The sequence below is a fragment of the Monodelphis domestica genome, chromosome 4 (assembly GCF_027887165.1).
Source record: "Monodelphis domestica isolate mMonDom1 chromosome 4, mMonDom1.pri, whole genome shotgun sequence".
Lineage (NCBI taxonomy): Eukaryota > Metazoa > Chordata > Mammalia > Didelphimorphia > Didelphidae > Monodelphis > Monodelphis domestica.
In genome coordinates, this window is record NC_077230.1 from 18561928 (window position 1) to 18584632 (window position 22705).

At 35.8% G+C, this 22705-nt stretch overlaps 1 protein-coding gene across 12 annotated transcripts in view; it reads right to left on the minus strand.

The window, feature by feature from the left end:
• MAOA (monoamine oxidase A) overlaps window positions 1-22705 on the minus strand; it is a 141380-nt gene that overhangs the window by 33147 nt on the left and 85528 nt on the right. For all 12 annotated transcript variants that reach the window (XM_056826107.1, XM_007493318.2, XM_056826108.1 and 9 more), the window contains 6 exons: window positions 15511-15615; window positions 14845-14936; window positions 11661-11802; window positions 5425-5574; window positions 4907-5066; window positions 4167-4263 (listed from right to left, as the gene is read on the minus strand). In XM_056826107.1, the coding sequence (XP_056682085.1) occupies window positions 4167-4263; window positions 4907-5066; window positions 5425-5574; window positions 11661-11802; window positions 14845-14936; window positions 15511-15615 (746 nt within the window). The remainder of the gene's footprint in view (window positions 1-4166; window positions 4264-4906; window positions 5067-5424; window positions 5575-11660; window positions 11803-14844; window positions 14937-15510; window positions 15616-22705) is intronic.

The window sequence follows — 22705 nt, forward strand, 5'->3', positions numbered from 1 at the left end:
ACAGATATTTCCCACTTCTACTGGGAAACTACTGAAGAATCAATATCATTATAAAATATAGTTAACCTTTTCTGGAAATGGCACACAGGTGCAATAATGAGAAGGAAAAGCAGGAAAGTAGTAGCAAAGTCCTAATTTCCCTATATTTTTAGCTATAAATCCCAAATATCTAAGATTTCATAAAAAAAAAAAAGAAACAACTTGAAAAAAATCTACTTTTATTCTGGAATGATCAAAAGGTTGAAATCTTAGTGACTTTGCTTCCTCTCCTTTCACTTTCTTGTAAGTGCTCTGTTGTATAGCTTGTGACACTGCCATTCAACTGCAACTGTCCTGGGTGTCTCTTGGCCATCCACTTTTCTTTCTACACGATCTCTCAATGACCTCATTAGCAGCCATGGCAGGTTCAATTAGCATGTCTATACAGGTGATTTGGTCTTAGTCTGCTACCTGAGAACCAGCACCACATTACCAACTTGCCCTACTGGATGTTTAGAAGAGGATGTCTAGTAAGCATTTCAAATTTAGCATGTTCAAAATATAGAACCCACGATCTTTCCCCTAAATGCTTTCTTAATTTTCCTTTCATTCTCAAGAGTATCTGTACCTTTCAGGTTACAGTAACTACGTTCTGCAACCTCAGTGCCACCCTTAATTCTCCCCTCTCACTCACTACACATCTCTGGTTAGCTGCCGAACCTCGTACTCTCTCTCTACAAAATGGCTGGTATTCATCCCCTTCTTTCTACTCATACAACTAGTATGTTGCCTCCCTCTACTTCAATGAGCTCTAGTGGATTGCCTAATTCTTTCAGGATCCAATAAAAACTTTTCGGTGTAGCACTGAAAGCTCTTCAAAGTTTGGCCCCATCTAATCCTTCCAATCTTTTTATACATGAATCCCCTCCATACCCTCCATGACCATGACTGGTCAGGTTTGTCCTGCTATCTCTGTGTCTTTGCCGTGGCTGCTCCTCATGCCTAGAACACTCTCCCTCTTCACTTGTGTCCCTTGAAATGCCTGATTCCCTTCAAAGCTCTGGTTTGAGTACCTTTTAGATGAGGATTTTCCTGTCCCAGCGGCTAGGGCCTTCCCCTTCAATGTTAACTCACATCCGATTTGTACGCTGTAGTTTTTATATCTGAATCTATGGGCAGGTGCATCTATCTATAGCTGCTACATCTCTCTATCTAAGAAGCGGAAGGGGACAGGATCAGAAATTCACTCAGGAAATTCATTAAGAAGATTACTTAGGAAAAGAATGTTGTTAGCTACAGGGAGAATGAATCGGAGCAGTGACAGACTAGAAGCAGAGAAGCCGATTAAGCAGCTTTCACTACAGCCTAGGGGAGTGGTAATGAGGGGCCTGAAATAAGATGCTGGTTGTAGGAGTAGAAGAAGGGTGACGGATATAAACCATTTTGTATACGTAAGATGTGTATTTGTGTCTGTATTTGTGTATTACATACCATATCTGTGTGTACACATACAAGATACGTTATACACATATAAATTGGCACACATACACATATATATGTGCATACATATAGACGTGTGAACATGCACATGTTTTCTTGGTAGAATGTAAATTCCTGGAGAGCAGGGGCAATTTTGCTTGTTTCTTGTTTAGTTCATAGCATAGGACCTGGGGACAGAACAGGTGGTCAGTAAATGCTTGCTGACTGATGAAGGATGCTAGCAGTTAGGATGGCAGAGGCAGGGAGACAGGAAGGCTCTATCTGTTTCCAAAAGCCCAACTCGGACACCAGCTTTTCTTCCTCTCTGAGGTGGACTGTAATTCGCAGCTAACATGAGGGAGAGTCTTGGCCCTGAGGCAGGCTTCCAGGCTGGCCCGTGGTGCCAGTGTGGGTTTAGGAAGGAGGGAGAAAGGGAGCCAGGCTATCACCAGCGGAGTGTGGCTGCCTGGGTGGCATTCCTTTGGTGCTCATGTTCCACTGCTTTGTGCCTCTGGGAAAGTTTGTGTAATGTCACATAATGTGCATGCCTCAGGGCTAGAAAGTAACTGTCATAATGTCACTGGCATCTACATTCTTACCAATAATTTAGGATAACAGATTATAGATAAATAGGTAATCAGGTGTCCTAATCCAATCCCCTTATTTTACAGCCTTCTCCATCTTTCTGTATTCTTTCTAGACTGCCATTTTCAAAGTCTTCTCTGAATGCTGAATGCATGCAGCTTGTAGTTGCAGGTGGGAAGAGGGACCAGCTGGTTCTTCCAGCTATGGTTCTATAAGGTTTAATCTCTATCTTTAAAAATCTGTTTTATGGGGAAGAAGGAAAAGAGGACCAGGCAGAGGCATATAATAATATAATAATAATTTTGTTAAGATTTTTCTTTTTGTTTGTGATATACTTCCTCATAATGATCATTTCTCTATTTTTAACATGTCTCTCAAGCAACCTATCCTTCTTTCTATTTCACTAAGAAAACCGAGGCCATCCTTTCATAAGCTCTTTCTTCCCAATTCTATACCTTAACATAATGCCCATTTTCTCCTGCTTTATTCCAATCTTGGAAGAACAAATAATTCTTCTTGCTAAGGTCAGTCGCTTTCTATGTGCCTCTGTTTCCATCTCCTTTGGGATTTTGTCTCATCAGTCATTCTCCCATTCTAATTGTTCAATCCACACTTTTTCCCCTAGTAACAGCAAAGGTGCCTTTTTCTCTCCTTTACTCATTGAAAAGCCTCCTCATTTTCTACTATCCCCTGAAGCTATTAGCTCTACATCACTCCTCCTTTTCACCACCAAAATCCTAAGGAAAATAATCTATACTCATTTTCTCTATTTCCTCACATTCTATTCACTTCTCAACTCTTCATAATCTAGCTTTCTGCAACTTGAATCCACCCTTTACATGTCTACCAATGGTCCCTTAATTATTATATTCAACAGCCTTTTTCAGCCTTGACATTCTTATCTTCTCTGTACCTTCTGATATATTGACCTCTTCCTATACTTTCCTATATTTTCATGACACTCATGGTTCTCTTCTTATATGTAGTTACTGCTACTCAGTTTCTAAAATGATCATCCCAATCCTTCTCAAAGCTCTGACCTAGAATCTCTTTTCTGGATCAAGAGAGAAGAAGGTAATTATCTTCCCTTTGTAGATTTTCCCCAATTTTACATATCCAGTCCCAGGTTTTCTCTTGAAATATAATCTGGCACTACCAACTATTTGTTGTATATCTATCAGGATGAAATCTCAAATTTAATATGTCCAAAATAGAAATTATTTTCTTCTTCCTGAAACTCATCTATCTTTCAACTTACTCTATTTCTCTCAAAGATGCTACCATTATCCATCCTCCAAATTTGTGCCTTGGAATCATCCTTACTTTTTTCTCCTTCTTGTCCAAATCCAATTAGTTGTCAAGGTTTGTTGGTTTTACTTCCAAAACATCTATTCCTTTCCACTCACAGTCACCAGTCTTATTTAGAACCTCAATATCTTTTGCAATAGCTCCAAACTGGCTATTTGCTTTTGGTCTCCTTCAATCCATCTCCCCACACAGTGATGCCAAACTGATATTCTTCAAAGCACAGGTCTATGTAACTTCCCTGAACAATCAACTCCAGGAATTCCCTATTACCTCTAGGACCAAAGAGAAACTCCACTGTTTGATATTCCAGGCCTTTTATAACTTAGCTCTAGTCTATCTTTTCAAATTGATTCTACATAAATCCCTATTATACTCTCTACAGATTAATCCAGCCGAACTAGCTACATTCCCATCTTCATCCTTCATTCCTGAAATCCTCTCAATTCCTCCTCCCCCTCTTTAGAAAATCTCTAGTTCCATTCAAGATTCATCTCAAATGCCATCTCCTATAATACAGAAGACTTTTTATGATCTATTGTATACCTACAGTTGCTAGTGTTCTTTCTTAACAAATCTGTATGATTCTATTTGGAATATATTTCAGTTTTGTCTTTGTGTCCTCGGGACCTAGCACAGTGGCTAGCTTTTAGCATGCAGTTAATAAATTTGTTGAATTAAAATGAAGTAATTCTGAAATTCTGTTAAATTTTTACCTCTAAATTGAGCTTTGTATTAGTTGTGCTTTGTAACAAATATAACTTCCCAAAAAACTTTTCTAATTCTAAAAATAAAACATTTTAAAATTTTTCTATTACCCCATGATGGCAGGTACAGATCCATCTGGCTTGCCGTCATCTAAGGTGATTGAAATTGGAGCATCATCATCTTCAATGAGCATGCAGCCACAGTAATCTTATTGGAAAGAAAAGTTAAACTAGATGATGACAAATTAATAGAGATGGACAGTGTTGTCCTGAATTACACACAAATACAATTGCCACATGATGGCAAATTCTGAACATATATATCCTTAAACCTGCAACTTATTCTGTCGAGTACAAACATTTGACTTCATAAGGAAGTCCTATCCAAAGAGGAATAAACCTGCTTTGTCCATTTGTTTGGAAACATTCCTGTTCAATGTATGCCATTTATAATCTCATATTTCTAGACCACTAGTGCATCAGGAAAACTCTATTTCAGGGGTAAATACTAGGCTCAAAATAAAGCTACTCTTTTATTCTGGTCCTGAAGATTGATAATACTTATGTCAGGACTGAGGTAATTTGGTCTCACTCTCCTCCATCTTTTATTTTATAATTCAATTCCCTCCAATATATCCAACACACACTTGTTAAGAAACAAGTGCATGCATGGAGGGCACTTAGTTATTAATGTGGCCACTTTATGAAACTGAGGACTGTAAAGAAATCTGGTTCTTTATTTGAATTAGGTTTTTCTTTTCTTTTTTAAAATTATACCCAATATATACATTGGTTCTTGGCAAATGTGGACTCTCAATTTAATGAGTTATATATGAATAAGAACAACTTACTCTTCTTCTTCCAAAAGGCTTCCTTGTAATACATGACACATTTAATGACGGCCCCCATTGGGAGACGCTGGACTAACTGGATTCTCTCTGATGGAAGTTCTGGTTGGAAGTGGATCTTGCAAGTTAAGATTGGAGGGATGGCACTAATTACATATCTGCACTAAAACACATATATGACATCAACTTAACTTTGATTGCAGTCTTTTGAGAAAGGTGGAAATGCAATTCTTCACATTTTCAATAGCATTAAATACTAAGTACCAACATTAAAATAAGGCCATGAGGAAGAAACAAAACACCCAAGAAAGTATAACTTCAGACACTAATGAAAATGCTGAAAAAAAGATATAAACCAGTATTAATCTAGAAGTAATGAGAACTGTAAAGAAGCTTAAATAATGAAAGCGAAGAAAAGCAAATACATAGAGCTTATTATAATTGTTCCAATTGCTATTTTGATAAAGCAGTGATAGACACATCACTCATTAAATATGTTCTTTTAGGTTAAATAAAATTACCTCATATCTCTCGTGGCTTATAGTGTCCACAATGACACTATCACCTGACTGATCGATATAACATACAGGTTTGTCCAGTTTGACTCGTTCACCAAGAAGTTCCTTGATTTTTTCACTAACTTGACCAGAACCTCCAACAAACTTCCTTTCCTATGAGACGAGGGAGGAATGGGAAAGGAAATGGAAGAAAAAAAGTCAAAAACACATAAAAAATTTGATCAATGATATCAATAATGCATATGAGAGGACAAACATGTAGCATACACTAAATTATAAGAAAGTCAACGATCAGACTTTGGTTTGTGTAGCTACTCCCCAAGCTTGTGTTTCACAAAGACTGAAGTTTTTTTCAGAGGGGTATATCACCAGAAAGATGGCTCCCACAGAAGGAATATATCTACCCACAATCACTCATGAAGCCATCTACTAAGCACAAGGTATATGGGAATGCCCTTGTCAATATTTTTGGATGTTTATCTGAGAAACTCATCTGGACAGAAGCAGGACTCTCTTCCAAAAGATATCTCAATTAACACTATTTGCAAGGAGATTCCTGAACACGGATTCAAGAAGATGTGATTTCAAATCTGGCCTCAGAAACTTACTAGCTATGTGTCCGCAGGCAAATCATTTAACTTTTGTCTGCCTCAGTTCCTTCAACTATACAATGGGGATAATGGCACCTATCTCTCAAGAATTGTGAGGAGTAAATAAGATAATATCTCTCAAACAGCACAATGCTTGGCACACAGCGGGCACTTAATAAATGCTTATTCCTTCCCTCTTATTTTTAAACCCTTACCTTCTGTCTTAGAATCAATACTGCATATTGATTCAAAGGCAGTAGTGTTTAGGGCTAGGCAATTGTGATTAAATGACTTGCCCAGAGTCACCCAGTTAGGAAGTGTCTGAGGCCAGATTTGAACTGGGGACCTCCTTGCTCTGGGCGTAAGTCTCAATCGAATGAGCCCTGCTCATGCCTTTTTTGATACTTGAATTAAAATTATTTGCATGATTTAAAAGAATGAAAAACCATTGTTTACAGAAAGAACCTTTTCAGAATACTAATAAAATATTTAAAGAAAAATGCCATTGGTCTTTTGTGCTTCTAAGCCCCAGGAAAAGACAAACGAAATCCTGAACATAATAATAACAGCAATTAATAATAATAACAAATTTATGTGGCATTTTTGGAAACTTGTAAAGTGCTTTATATACCTTGCATTTCATTTGATCTTTGCAATAATCCTGTGGGTTATATACCATTATCATCCCCATTTTTTAGATGAGGAAAGTAAGGCTGAGAAGTTAAGTGACTTGCCCCGGATCCCACAGCAACTAAGTGTCTGAGGTAGGATTGGAAGCTGATTTTTCTTGATCAGAGGTCTAGTGCTCTGTCTATGACATTAAGTTAAAGTTGGATTTTTACCCTAAAGGTCACTGTTTCTGATTTTCCTCATTTCTTAGGTCGTATCTTGATGAAATTGTCTGGATTAATAGTTCTTAACATTTTTCATCCTATTTACCTCTTTAACATAGCCAAAGACTTCGCAATTCAATCTATTTTAATCATCATCTCTTGCTATCATACACACACACACACACACACACACACACAAAATACCACAAATACCCCAAATTAAAGAATTAATGAAACCAAGGAGGCTGATTGTGGAGTGACAATAAGGTTGCAATCATCTAATTTCAAAATTTTCTATTATTCAGTCATTTCAGTCATGTCTAGCTGTGATCTTATTTGGAGTTTTCTTGGCAGATATACTGAAGTAGTTTGCAATTTCCTTTTCCAGTTCATCTTGGAGATGATGAAGCAGGCAAACAGGATTAAATGACTTGCCCATGGTCACACAACTACTAAGTGTCTGAGGTCAGATTTGACCCTGGGGAAATGAGTCTTATTGACTTCAGGTCTAGCAAAAGTAAGATCATTTTATTTCTTATACTTGGACAGAAACTCAGCTGAAAAACCTAGGGAAAAAATAGGTCAACGTTGTATGGTATATGCCAGATTCAGGATTTGAAGCCAATATGCTGAGCCAAAATGGAAAGGCTAAGAACAGCCATCACTATAGTTTTATTTCTCCAAACTACATCTCTGAAAATGCTATTAAATTGCTTTTCTTGTCCTGATGGTTAAGATGTTAAATTGGCTTTACTTATAAAAATAGGTTACGATAATTTTTTTGACCACATAAGTAGGAAATTATTTCATGCAGGTTAATCTTGTTTTCCAACCAGATTTATACCTCTTGAGGTTGGGAGTCATTTGCATGCTTCTAGCTCCTGGTAGAACTTTGATTGCAACAAATACTTGTGGACTGTCTAATTACTGATATTTAGCTAGCTAAGGAGACATGGTGGACACAACACTATGCATAGAAAGAAGACTAATTGTGAATTACAGTGCTATAAATATTTCAATGGAAAGCTGACAATAAATCCCACTACATAATTTGAAATCGAATTACAGAATCTAGGAGGATTCATGTTCCTTAAATATGGCATTTATCTGAACAAAACGTTCATTTTTTTCCTTCATTTCATATCACCTGTCTTTTTTTTTAAAGTATATAATTATTTCACATCTTATTTTCAAAGTTATGCTTCGTGTCTGTGATTCCTTTGGAATGTTCTTCAGTTCTTTTCTCTGCATTAAAGAAAATGTTTCAATGGCCTGGTTTCTTTGTTTTTTCATCATCATAGCCAAATTTCTCTTCCCTAATCTCCCCCTCTTAACAACTGCGAAAAAACAAAGAAACAAACAAACAAAAACCTTGCAGTCAAATGACTCAAATCCATATGATGGCTATATCCAAAAATGTGTCTTTCAGCATCTTAAATCCATCACATTTAGCACAGGACCTGGCATATAGCATGTGCTCAATAATAAATGCTTCAACAAAAAAGTTAAAAATATCTTTTTTAATCACATATTCTAGAAAAGACAAAGAAGGACAAGAAAGAATCTTATCCTAACAGTACTCAGGGTAACTTATATAGTGCAGGGAAAAGTTCCTCACTTGTGCACTGTCTCTGTCAGATTATTAACTTTTTTTTCCCAGAAATTCAAACCTATTTTTATTATTATTTTTTTTCCATTTGAGTAAGTTTATTTAGTCAATTTAGAACATTATTCCTTGGTTACAATAATCACATTATTTCCCTCCCTCCCCTCCACCCACTCTTCCCTCAGCCAACACGCAATTTTCATTGGGTATTACTAGATTATTAACTTTTAAACCTGCTATTGTGTCAGTTTGATACTTTATGGACCAATAATAGCTCAAGGTTAAGATGATAAATTACTTGTTAAATGCTTTTTTGAAGTATATGAAAATTATTTTTAGTTTGAAACAAAAAAATTGTTACACACTAGAAATAAAGGGAAATAAAGATTTCTAAAAGGTTTTTTTGTTGTTGTTCTCAAAAGCAAGTATGATTAATGTGCACTTCCTAATAACCTTTGAGGGTTTGATCTCTATAAAAATCAATTTTTTTTCAACAACATATCTCTTGCTCCTTCTGTCAGGAAGATTGAGCTGGACAGATCAAGAATCTTCTAGGAAATAATTCTTATTTTTGAAATTAGACACAAACATCACACTTACCAATTAATTTTTATTCCTTCAAGGCCCTCAACTGTATTTTTATAGGAAGCTGTAGTCAGCACTGAGAAACAGTCATGATATATTTTTATTCCTCAATTGTACACATTTGGTCCATGTGCACCTATACTAATACTGCAGTAGACATAAAAAACTTTTTTTAAAGATATTACTGGGAGATTAGACTTTATTTTAGTATTTATCTTCTATTAGGAAACTGATATACAGTATTTACATCTACATTTATATAGACCTTCAAAAAAAATATATATATATATTTTATTCATTCATTAGCTATCTGACTTGTATTTTGGAAATGGAATGATGCTAAATCAAAATTACCTTTAAATGATACAAATGCATGTGTATGGTAGATTCAAATATCAAGTAAGGGTTAAGTAGTCATGGGAAATTAAAACAGCATTAAAAGGCTATAAATAAAATGTCCCTATTAAAAACTAAATTGGCATTCATCGGATTAAGATGAAAGAATCAGTAGTCAACAGCACCTAGGACCATTCAAGAAATAGAGGCAAGCTAGTAACTATTGCTTCTAATGAATTCTAAAGGATTTCATAATGAAAAAGAACTCTGAAAATGAGAAGTGAACAGTGTCAGATTCAAAGAATAAATCAGGAAAAGCTAAAAGTAAATTAATGCTATTTTTCTCATCTTGTATAGCCTCCAAATTAGTGGGAAATACCTTAGTAATGTACTTCTAATTGGGGTAAGATTAAGTCAGAAGGAATCAATCGATCAAGAAATATGTTGCACAGAACTAGAAAATTTAGAGAATCAGAGAATTTGGATTCTGGCTCTGCTACTGGCTTTGCAGATAACCTTGTGAATGCCTTCTAATCTTATGTAACTAAATCCAGACTTTCATGAATGAGAGGGCACAAAGATCAGGAACGTAAGATTTTAAAAAATGAATGGTAGAATTTCTTGTTAAGAGGGAGGATGGGAATAGTTTAAGTACATAAAAAGGAAATGAATATTCAGAATTAGAACTTCTGTCCTAAAAATAATAAATGCTTTCTTAGTGAATAAGTGCTACCATAAATACACAATGGCACCAAAGCTTCAGTCTCATTCTACTTTGGTTTAGGAGTAGTAAGTAGTTAAAAATTTTAAGTTATTAAATAAAAAACTACACTTTGTGAAGCACAGCTCCAGCAGATATTATCAAGCTTTGAAAGGCTTTGAGTGTAGACCCAGAGACCAACTGTAGTATCCAACATACAAGAAGGGATTTAATAATAGTGCTGCTCATCACCAAAGCTGGTCAACAGGTGAATTTTTTGGCCTCAGTTGCTTTTAATTTAATTGCATGTTTTAAAATTTTCATTGATGGCAAAAAAAGAGGGGGAGCTTCTATCCACAAAGTCTAAGAAAGACTAACAGCAAATATTTGTATTCTAGTACCTACACTAATCTGAATAATTTGTGGAAAAGACTCCTGGAGTGAGGTATGACCACTTTGGTCATAAGCTATTTTGGAGAAAAGACTGAATACTTAACTTCAAATACACACAGCCTAAAAATACAATCATGAATGACATTAGGGGGCTTAAAAATACTTTGGATTATTATCAGGGGCATATTTACAGTCTCAAAGGCAGCTAGGTGGCATAGTGGATAGAGTGCTAGTCCTAGAATCAGAAACTCATCTTCCTTGAGTACAAATCAGATACTTACTAGCTTAGCTGTGTGACCCTGGGCAAATCAGTTAATAACCCTGTTTGCCTCAGTTTCCTCATCTATAAAATGAGCTGGAGAAGGAAATGGCAAAGTGCTCCAGTATCTCTGCCAAGAAAACCCCAAATATAGTTATGAAGAGTCAGATACATCTGATGGTCAAGAGATATAAATATCCCTTGGAATAAAATAAAGAAAAAGTTTTTTTTTTTTTTAAAATACATCCGAAACTACTGAACAACAACAAAATGCCAAGAGTTGTAGAGGCTTAAAATACAATTAGATCACTAAATGGTTTAATACATACTAATGAATGGCATGGGTTATTTGATTAGGAAATTAAGGACTCTGTATTAGTTCACATCCTACCTTTAACTTACTAAGGAAAACACCATAAGAATATGGGATGGACCTATGATTTATTTGGTATACTGGACATCCAAGTGAGGAAAATTCCTGTTAACCATTGAGGCTGGGACCTTCTCTGCACCTTATAGTCTTAAGAGAATTGCCTCAAACTCTGAGAGTATCAAACAATTTGCTCAGGGTCACAGAGCCAATAGGATCCAGAGGCACGTTCTCCTGGCTCCAAGGCCAAGTTTATCACAATGCTACCTCTTTTTAAAGCAGTGACAGAAAAGACATTCCAGAAATAAGCAAAGCTATGTCCACTGAGGTACATCCCCCTAACCTCTAAGACCTCAAAGGGTTTTCGAAAATGAGATCTTCCAGTCTTTAAATCTTCCTTTTTAAGAATAAAGAGAATGAAAATAAGAAATAACTGTTAAGAAAAAAAGCTCATACTAGAATTCTCAAGTTGTCATTTACCCACTCTCCAAATTTAAGAAATCACTGTCAGTCTGTTACAGTGCTAGACTTAAATCTAAGTATGGTGAAAAGAAAGGCCTGGCATACCTGGCCTCCGTTGCTGACAGAAAATATTCTAGTTGTGCCCCCACACTGCTTCACATACCACAGGAACCAGAGGGCAGAGACTTCATGAGCTTCAGAGGTAACGTTGATATTCACAAAAAGCAAAGCAAAGCTCCTGGCAGTTCTGCCAATGAAATAACAAAGACCAAACGTGTTCACATACATACAATAGGCTATGATCCTTTCTATAGCACTAACCATCAATTCTTGTTTATCTTGATCGACATATTATTTTCTCCGAATGTCTTTGTTGGACTAGGGAGTCCCCTTAGGAGGGGACCAAAGTCTGCCCCACTTGCAGGAAGCTTTGCCTCATGTATTTTAGTTCCACCGTAACCTAACATTCAATATTATAGCTTACAAATCATGGTTCACAAGGAGAAAAATGCCTTTTCTATTTATATTTACAATAAAAATTTTCCCTCAAGTCTATAAACCTACCAAAAAAGTTTATTAAGGTTCTTTTTTTTGTTTACAAAGCCCAAAGTCTAGGTATCCCACTGCTGTATATTATTTCTAGACAAAAGCAAGTTCATGGGTCATACAATGGAAGAAGTGGATATTTAAAATAAAATTTCATACTTCATACATCCCTTTATCATGGTTTTGTAGTATGAATACAATACTTGTTCTGACCTTTTCATTATCCTAGAGAGAAAGGAATACTTTTAAGCAAGTTACTCTTGTATATATACAAGTGTATATATAATACACATATGGAGACATAAATATAATTGAGTATACTCTTTGGAGGCCGACAGAAGTGTATTTTTTCCCAGATGGAAGGTGAGGTTGAAAGGTAATGGAAAGGCAGAAGCTAATCTCCGGGATGGTGAAACCTGGGGAGCTTTAGAGTTCTTCAGAGTAAAGGCTCCTAGGGTACAGATTTGGGCCAGTGTCAGAAGCCAGACATTTATAAGTGTAACTGCAACCCCAATTTGAATATAATTATGAGTAGTTTAAAGCACTGTGTGGCTTATTAACTTGTTTAAAGAATGACTTGACTACACAAAATTTTGTGGTTTCCCTGATGGTTACCATTACTAGGTCCCTTTTAAAGTTTATTTCTTCTTTACTTCTCCTTCCTTACCTCAACATTGCAGGGTAAACTGGCATCAATTACCCACGAGAGTTTCCTGCACTGTCTAAATCGTGGTTATTTGATGTCAGTACTTTTATAACGGGCTTTGTCTCCAAAAAAGATAAGCTGATTTTCACTGCATTCTGACCAAGTGTTTCCTATAAAGGAGTGTACTGCATATTTGGGAAAAGACAAAAGAGAACTCATGGACCATTAACCTTAGAAAACCTCAAGCATATTCTGAAGTGCCTTCTCTCTGGACACATGAAGATGGCCTTTAAAAGTAGAACCTTCTTCAGAGAGTAATAACAACTTATATTTCTATAGTGACAAAGTTTACAAAGCCTCCTTTACGACAACCCTGTGAACTAAGTAGAAACTATTTCCAAGCGGTAAGCAACAACTATCTGAACACCTTGAAAAATAAGCTCATAAATTGATAATTAAAGCCAAATGATTTCCATTTGGCAACACTGCCTTAACCATTAGTTTGTTTTATTACATAAAGGTGAAAGTCATAAAACTGTATTGCTTTGAAAATATCCTACAATTCATGTATTGCTAATTTAGCCCGATCTTCTCTTACATCAATCTAATTTAGTCAATTTTACTAAAATTTTGGCATATACTTATATAAATCCCTATGGTAAAGTTAGGATGTTTTATTTAGGAAATTGATTTTTGTCCAGTATTCTTCAGGTTCAAAGGAGAGTTGCAAGTATACAACAGGATCATGTGTACTTTATAATTTTATTTAAAAATAGAGAAAGAATGAGAGATATCATAAAAGCAGAATAGCTAATGAGTAATAATAATAATACATATTAATAACCTTTTATAATTTTAGCATCAAAGTCATTGCCTGAAGCATAAGTATTTACCTTAATAAGTGGCACTTTAAAAGCAATTAGTATTTAATTTTTTTGTTTTAATTATAGCTCTAATACACTATTAGTCAGAGATGGGCAACTCCTACTATGGCCAGGGATAATGGCACACATGAGCCCAGGGAGGACTTGGGACACTGGATTTAGTGATCTAACTGATTCTTCTTTACTTTTGGCACCTGGCTTTTTGTCCTCCTGCCAGTGAAATCTGAACATGAGGATACATTTAGCTTACCCTTAGAATGAGGTGATAGGATAATTAAGAGACTCACTGTTCTGCACAGAGCATTACTAATGGATTTAAAGGGCCTAAGGATAATTTACATAAAGAATTACAAGGGTATTTCTGAGGTCACAACTGTATCCCACATTGGACTCATAAAAATAATAGTTGACATCTACGATAGCACTTTAAGCCTTGTAAAACACGTGACACATAGAATCTTATTTGATTCTCACAACAACTCTATGAAATCAGTTACTACTCTACTCATTTTACAGATGAGAAGGTGAGAAAAGGTGAGAAAAGTTAAGTGACTAGTCTTGGGCTGCATAGTTATTAAGTTTTTTTGGATGGATTTAAATCCAGATTTTAATGACCAATGTAATGTCTTCCCTGGAAAAGAAATGCTTTGTACACATACTCAAAAGATATAAAACCACCCAGGAATGAGTGTCATTTTCTACAATAACAATATGGTACATATTTTTTATCCACTGCCATACTGTTTGTGCCACTGTTCTATACTTGCCACTGAGAAAGGGACCACCATTCTTATGTTATTTGACAATTCTGCCTTTTTAAAAAAGAGAGATTGCACTAGATTCATCTTTAGGTGTTCTTAACCTTAGATTTAGAAACTCGGGATTTTTAAAGCTTTTGATAACTATATTTTAACGTAATTATTTTCCTTTTCTAATCCCAAGTATTTAATTTTACACATTTAGAAATATTTTACTTTCTGAGAAGGGGCTCATAACTCTGCCCAGACTTCCAAAGGAGCCCATGGCTTAGAAAAGGATAAATATTCCTGATCTAAGTGTAAGAACAGTTCCCTTAGGATTGCTAGTAGTCAGGAAAATAAGTGGTTTTTTCACTTTGTTCTTCTCAAATTACTAAGGAAATCATCAGAAATAGTGTATAAAAGGAGGTGAGAAATATAAAAGAAATTCCAAAATTAAATGAGCTCAAGTCTACTTTGTCCAGCAGATTTTTTCAATGAGTTCCTTCATGGTCAACTTATCCCATTCTTCAGCATGAGGTGCCTGCCATGGAGCTTCAAAAGGAATCTGAAAAAACAAAAACAAACATATTTCTCATTTAGGAACTACATTCCTGCTCTGTAGAGTAAAGCTGAATCCTGAATGGAGAGCATTTCTTAATTATCAAGTTACACATTAGATTCTACCATAGCATAAGTTAACATGCTGAATGTTGGAACAGGGGAAGGTAAATTTCAATTTGCACATTATTTGTGATGGATTTGTGGGGGGAAAAAAAGTAACTGCACATTTCTTTGCCAGTTCAAAGATGAGGATGAAGGATCTGTCTAGTTCAACTCTCTTTCATTATATAGATAAGGAAATTAAGGTCCAGGAAGGTTAATATGCCTTTCCAGAAGTCAGAGGTAAGATTCCTCTGATTCAAAATTATTTGAACTCAGATCATTTAAGTCCAGAGAAAGATGCATCTTGATAGAAAGTGATTTCTCAGAACTTACACATGGAATAAGTAATAATAAAGATGAATTCTTCCAAAAGCTATTTAATACAGCTGGGAGGGGGGAGTTCATTCACTATAATGCTGAGACATAAAATATAGTTACTCAATAAGTCTCTGATGCAAACTTCATACCCATCATACCTCCTTCCCCATGTTATCTATTGTCCTCCACAGATTGTTGTAATCCAGATATGCAATGGGATTCCACACTGGAGGAAAAGGACCCCGGAAAGCTACAGATTTTCCCTGTAACAGAAAAATTAGAGAAATCAATTAGATTATACAATGTCATTAATTCAAGACTTAGTAATTATAACAACAAACAGGAAACAAACAAAACCGTTTTCAAATAACTGTAACCATCAGCAGCCAATAGGTTTTTTGAGCAATAAATATGTTATCACGTATATAAAATCTACAAATTTCAATAAGAGAAATAAAATTTCACAAGATTGATGACAGATATCAGGTTAGCTATTTATATGCTTTCCAAAAAGGGCATCTTAATACATTCTCAGCTACCCATAAGTAAAAGATTTATAGTATCTGATGAACTAGTTCTCATCCTGATACAAAACTTGAAATTTCCATCCAGATCTCATTCAAGTCACAAAACTTGAAATTTCCATCCAGATCTCCAGATCTAATTCAAGTCAAAGTGTAATGATATAAGTAGAAGGTAACCTCCATATCATAAGGGACATAAAATACAATAATATCTAATATTGTGGTTTAGCTTCATTCTGTAGCCAGACTAGGAACAGGAAGGTAACAATATATTTAAAAGGCAAAAAAAAAAAATGAACAATTATTTATAAAGCAGCTACTATGTACTGATGACTATAGTCCATGATATGTTAGATAGAGAGGGGAGGATACCTATTAAAGTTGTTTTTTTATCCCTTTTTCTTTTCTTATAAAATGATTTTTCACTAAAATAAAACATTTTCTTCAACATACTTCCCACTAATCAATGTTTTCTCTCCCAGGTCTTATACTGTGCTGTAGAGCATATAAGGCAGGAAGCACTTGATTTTGAGAAGTTTATAATTTAGTTAGAAAAACAAAATATACACATAAATGGTTACATAACACTCCAAAATATATAAATTTATATTATATAAGTGATATAGGTCATGATTTTTCTCCCATGTTCAGTCATTTTTTGTTGTATCTGACTCCTGACCCTGTTTCAGATTTTCTTTTTTATAAAACCCTTACCTTTCATCTTAGAATCAATACTTCATATTGGTTCTAATGCAGAAGAATAGTAAGGGCTGGGCAATGGGGGTTAAGTGACTTGCCCAGGGTCACACAGCTAGGAAGTATCTGAGGCCAGATTTGAACCTAGGACTCCCTTCTTTGGGCCTGTCTCTCATCCACTGAGCCACCTAGCTGCCCCCAATTTCAGATATTCTTGGCAAAGATACTAGAATTGTTTTGATGTTTCCTTCTCCAGCTCATTTCATAGATAAGGAAGTTGAGGCAAACAAGGTTCAGTAACTTGCTCAGGGTCACACAGTTAGCAAGCAAGTGTCTGAGGTCAGAGGAAGAGGAGTCTTCCTAGGAACTATATTCATTATGCCATTATTTTTTACTTATAGCATCTTAAGCTTTTCTTAATATGCAAGTAGCAATGAAGATTTCTCTTTTTTTTTCTCCTCAGCTAGACTTTGATACTGAAAACTCTTTCTACTGTCTATATGATGAAAGCAATGGATTTTTTAAAATGCCATGTATAATGATAAACTATATGAAATACTTGAACATTAACCTATAAAGACACACATAGGGTATTCTCAAAATCTTTACTGGCTAAAATCCACAGTGGGGCTTTGGAGTCACCCTGTATATCACCCAAATTAAAATAACAATTATTTTAAAAACAATATGGACAGAACACAGAGAAAAAGGCAAATAAGAAAAGAAATATTTACTATCATGGCCAGGATGAGCCAATATAGAAAATATGACAGTATTACTCAACTTATATAACATTATGTGTATATGCATGTATATCTATATACCTGTAAATGAATAACCAAAAATGTAAACAGTACATCAATTTTTAAAATTAATTTATTTAATCAATTTAGAACATTATTCCTTGTTTACAAGAATCACATTATTTCCCTCCCTTCCCTCCCCCCAGTCTTCCCACAGTCAACATGCAATTCCCCGGGTATTACATGTGTCCTTGATCAGAACCTATTTCCATGTTGTTGGTGTTTACACTAGGATGTTCATTTAGAGTCTACATCCCCAACCATGTCCCCTCGACCCATGTATTCAAGCAGTTGTTTTTCTTCTGTGTTTCTACTCCCTCAGTGTTTCCTCTGAATGTGGATAGTGGTTTTTCTTGTAGATTCCTCCAAGTTGTTCAGGATCACTGCATTGCCACTAATGAAGAAGTCCATTACATTCGATTGTATCACAGTGTATCAGTCTCTGTGTACAATGTTCTCCTGGTTCTGTTCCTCTCACTCTGCATCAGTTCCTGGAGGTTGTTCCAGTCTCCATGGAATTCCTCCACTTTATTATTCCTTTGAGCACAATAGTATTCCATCACCAACATATACCACAGTTTGTTCAGCCATTCCCCAATTGAAGGGCAGCCCCTCATTTTCCAATTTTTTGCCACCACATAGAGCACAGCTATGAATATTTGTGTACATGTCTTTTTCCTTATTATCTCTTTGGGGTACAAACCCAGCAGTGCTATGGCTGGATCAAAGGGCAGACAGTCTTTTATCACCCTTAGGACATAGTTACAAATTGCCCTCCAGAATGGTTGCATCAGTTCACAACTCCTCCAGCAATGCATTAATGTCCTGACTTTGCCACATCCCCTCCAGCATTCATTACTTTCCTTTGCTGTCATGTTAGCCAATCTGCTAGGTGTGAGGTGATACCTCAGAGTTGTTTTGATTTGCATCTCTATGATTATAAGAGATTTAGAACACTTTTTCATGTGCCTATTAATACTTTTGATTTCTTTAACTGAAAACTGCCTATTCGTGTCCCTTGCTCATTTATCAATTGGAGAATTGATTGATTTTTTGTATAATTGGTTTACCTCTTTATAAATTCCAGTAATTAGACCTTTGTCAGGTTTTTGTTATGAAGATTGTTTCCCAATTTGTTGTTTCCCTTCTAATTTTGGTTGCATTGGTTTTGCTTGTACAAAAACTTTTTAATTTGATGTAATCAAAATTATTGATTTTACATTTCGTGATTTTTTTCTAGCTCTTGCTTGGCTTTAAAGTCTTTCCTTTCCCAAAGAACTGACATATATACTATTCTGTATTCACCTAATTTGCTTATAGTTTCCTTCTTTATATTCAAGTCATTCACCCATTCTGAGTTTATCTTGGTGTACGGTACAAGATGTTGATCCAAACCTAATCTCTTCCATAACTGTCTTCCAATTTTCCCAGCAGTTTTTATCAAATAGTGGGTTTTGGTCCCAAAAGCTGGGATCTTTGGGTTTATCATAGACTGTCTTGTTGAGGTCACTTACCCCAAGTCTACTCCACTGATCCTTCTTTCTGTCTCTTAGCCAGTACCAAATTGTTTTGATGACCACTGCTTTATAGTATAGTTTGAGATCTGGGACTGCAAGGCCTCCTAGCTTCGCACTTTTTTTTCATCATTTCCCTGTATATTCTTGATCTTTTGTTCTTCCAAATGAACTTTGTTATGGTCTTTTCTAATTCAGTAAAAAAAATTTTTGGTAGTTCAATGGGTATGGCACTAAATAAGTAAATTAATTTTCTGCTACAGCTTTGTTAAAATTCATAGTTATATTACACACATAGACATATATATGTGTGTGTGTATATATATATATGTATATATATATATATATGAATACATTTAGATTGTTTTAGTTATAATTACATAAAATTAAAACTTCTTGGCCACACCGAATAATGGTGATTTTCATACTGCCCTGAGGACCAAAGTATTTGCATTCTGGAAAATAAGATAAAGGGTCAAGATGTAGGTGGTTAAGTGTGCAGAGATCAACATCCATTTTAAAAGTGGAAACAGATAAAAAGAGTGTAAGTACTTAAGAGAATATAGATCAATAAACCACTTCAGACCAGTTTATCATACACTTATAGCCACAGGGAACAGGGGGGAAAGTTCCAAGGGGAATAAGAGTGCTTGGAGTTACTAAGTACTAAACACACCTCATCATACCACTGTGGAAAAACTGAAAGCAGATAGATCCCCAGTGCTGACTCTGAAGGCAGCTGCACAAAGAACCTGAAGCTTGGAACCTTAAAAGATTTTTAAAATCTGGCCTCAGACCCTTCCCAGCTGTGTGACCCTGGGCAAGTCACTTGATCCCCATTGCCTAGCCCTTACCACTCTTCTGCCTTGTAGCCAATACGCAGTATTGACTCCAAGACAGAAGGTAAGGGTTTAAAAAAAAGATTTTTAAACTAAAAGAAAAGAAAAAGGCATGGAAATGAGCTAACAAAAACAAAATAAAACAAAAAAAATCAACATAGAAAGTTATTTTGGTGACAGGGGAGATTCAAACTCAGAAGACAACAAAGTCAATACTGTTGCATCCAAAGCCTCCAGGAAAAAAAATATTATTTGCTCTCAACCCCAAAAAATTAATGGAGAATGTCAAAGGGGATTATAAAAATCAGATAAGAAAGATCAAAGAAAAATTGGGAAAAGAAATCAGTGATGCAGAAAAATCATGAAAAAAAAGAATCAACTATGGTAGAGGAACAAAAAATACTGAAGAAATTAACTTCTTAAACAACAGAATAGGCCAATTGGTATGAAAGGCACAAAAATCATAAGATGGGAATTTCTTAAAAGGCAGCATTGGCTAAATGGAAAAAGATATACAATAATGCACTGAAGAGAAAAACTTCTTGAAAGACCAGAATGGGTCCTTTGGAAGAAGAGGTATAAAAATTAAATAAGGAAAAGAACATTTTACAAAGTAGAAATGGCCAAATGGAAAAGGAACAAAAGTTAACTGAAGAAAATGTCTTCAAAATTAGAATTGGGCAAGTGGATGGGCTAATGCCTCCATGAGACATCAAAAATCAAACAAAGCCAAAAGCCAAAAGCTCATGGGAAAAATAAGTGACCTGGAAAATAAATTCAAAAGAGATCATTTAAGAATTATTAGACTACTTCCTGGCTAACATGGTCCCAGTGTAGAGGCAAGGGACTTCCTCTCTTCACCACCTACCAATATGAAACACCACAAAAGGACAAAAACCAAAATCAGACAAGTGAAGGGGCTCTCCTGAAGGGTACAGCCTTGAAAGTAGGCAGGGTTTGGGCATTTCCATGCTATAAGGGGGTAAATTACTCCTACCAAAGTATAACCTGATCATCCCTCCTCTACTCAATCTATGGAGGCAGAGTCAAAGCAAGTGTGGGGCAACCACGAGGTTTTCAGGAAGGGGGGATTGGCTGAGGACAACAGAGACTTACCCCAGAGAGAAGCGAGACTTCGAACCCCAGGTTGAGGAATGTGGAGACTGGGCACAGATATAGGGCAGAGAGAGGGAGGGAGGGAGGAAGGAGTGGAAGGAAGGAATGGAAGGAAGGAAGGAAGGAAGGAAGGAAGGAAGGAAGGAAGGAAGGAAGGAAGGAAGGAAGGAAGGAAGGAAGGAAGGAAGGAAGGAAGAACCTTGACCTTGGAAAATTTTTAAGGAGAAAAACCCCAGACTATAGGAGGCAGCAAAGGACAACAAACAAGAAAATACATCCAAACCTTCCAAAAGAAATGGAAATTGGTCACAAGCTCTTGAGGAGCTCATATTTGAGATTATGAACCAAATGAGAAATATAGAAGAAACTTGACAAGAAAAGTGGGAAATAGTTCAAAAAAAATAACGATTTAAAAGAAAGAATTTCTCACTTGGAAAAAAGCACAGACATCAAATGAAATGATAAACAAATTGAAGACCAAAAATTACCTGCTGGAAGCAATGAAAAGCAGGATAGGCCAAACCAAAAAAGGAAAATCAAAAGATCAAAGCTGAAAACCAGTGTTTAAAGATTAGAATTGGGTAAGTAGAAACTAATGATCTCACAAGACAGCAAGAGTTAATAAAGCAAAGTCAAAAGTGATAAATTAGAAGGAAACATGAAATATTTCATTGAAAAGATGACAGACTTGGAAAGCACGTCCAAGAGAAACAATTTGTGAATCATAGGCCTACCTGGAAATAAACAGAAACCTTGACATCATACTACAAGAAATTATCCAAGAAAAATCCCCTAATATTCTTGAAGAAGAGAGAAAAATAGACATTGAAAGAATCCATATATAACACTTACATTAAATTCTCAAAAGGCAACCCCCAACTGCCAAATTTATGAGCTTCCAAGCTAAGGAGAAAATATTGCAAGAAGCCAGAAAGAGACAATTCAGATATCAAGGAACATCAGTCAGGATTACACAGGATCTGGCAGCTTCCACACTAAAGGACCACAAGGCTTGGAATATGATATTCAGAAAGGCAAGAGAATTGGGTCTACAACCAAGGATCACCTACCCATCAAACCTGATTATATACTTCTAGGGGAAAAGTATGAGCATTTAACAAAATAAAAGATTTCCAATTATTTGTAACTCTCAAAAACTGTGTTAAATACATAGTAGTTAGATTATTCATGGTAGTGGTTGGGGTACTAATTGATTAAGGATGATATATAAAAAAGAAAGGAGGGGACAAATGGCATCAAGAAAAACTTGAAGGAATAAGAAAAATAGGATAAATTATACTTCATAAAGAGGCACTGGGGGGGGGGGGGAGAATAATATGATATAAGAAGAGTAAAGGTGTGCTAATAGAAAATACTTAAAACTTACTTTCAGTGAAATCAACTCTGAGAGGGAAGAGCATCTAGGTCCACTGGCGTATATAATTCTATCTTACCCTACAGGGAAGTTGAAAAGGAAAAACCGGGGTGGGGGGGGTGGGGGGGGTGGGGGGGGAAATGGAGTGGAGGAGAAAGTACGAAAAGAAAGGGAAAGAAAGGGAGAAGGTAATTTAATAGACACTAAAGAAAAATAAGAGGGGAATAAGAAGGGAGGGGTAGGAAGGGAGGTAAAATAAAGGTGGGGATTAGGAGGGTCAATTAAAAACAAAACACTGGTTTAGAAGGAAATAATGAAAGAAGAAAGGGCAGGACTAGGAGAGGAAATCAAAATGATGGGTAATACACAGGTGGTGACTGTTAAGGGTAAAATTTAGGGTTGATCCTGAATATATATAAATTTTTTTAAGTTGGTCCCCAGGGATTTAAATTCTAAATCCCAATGAAATACTGAGGTCAGAATGGA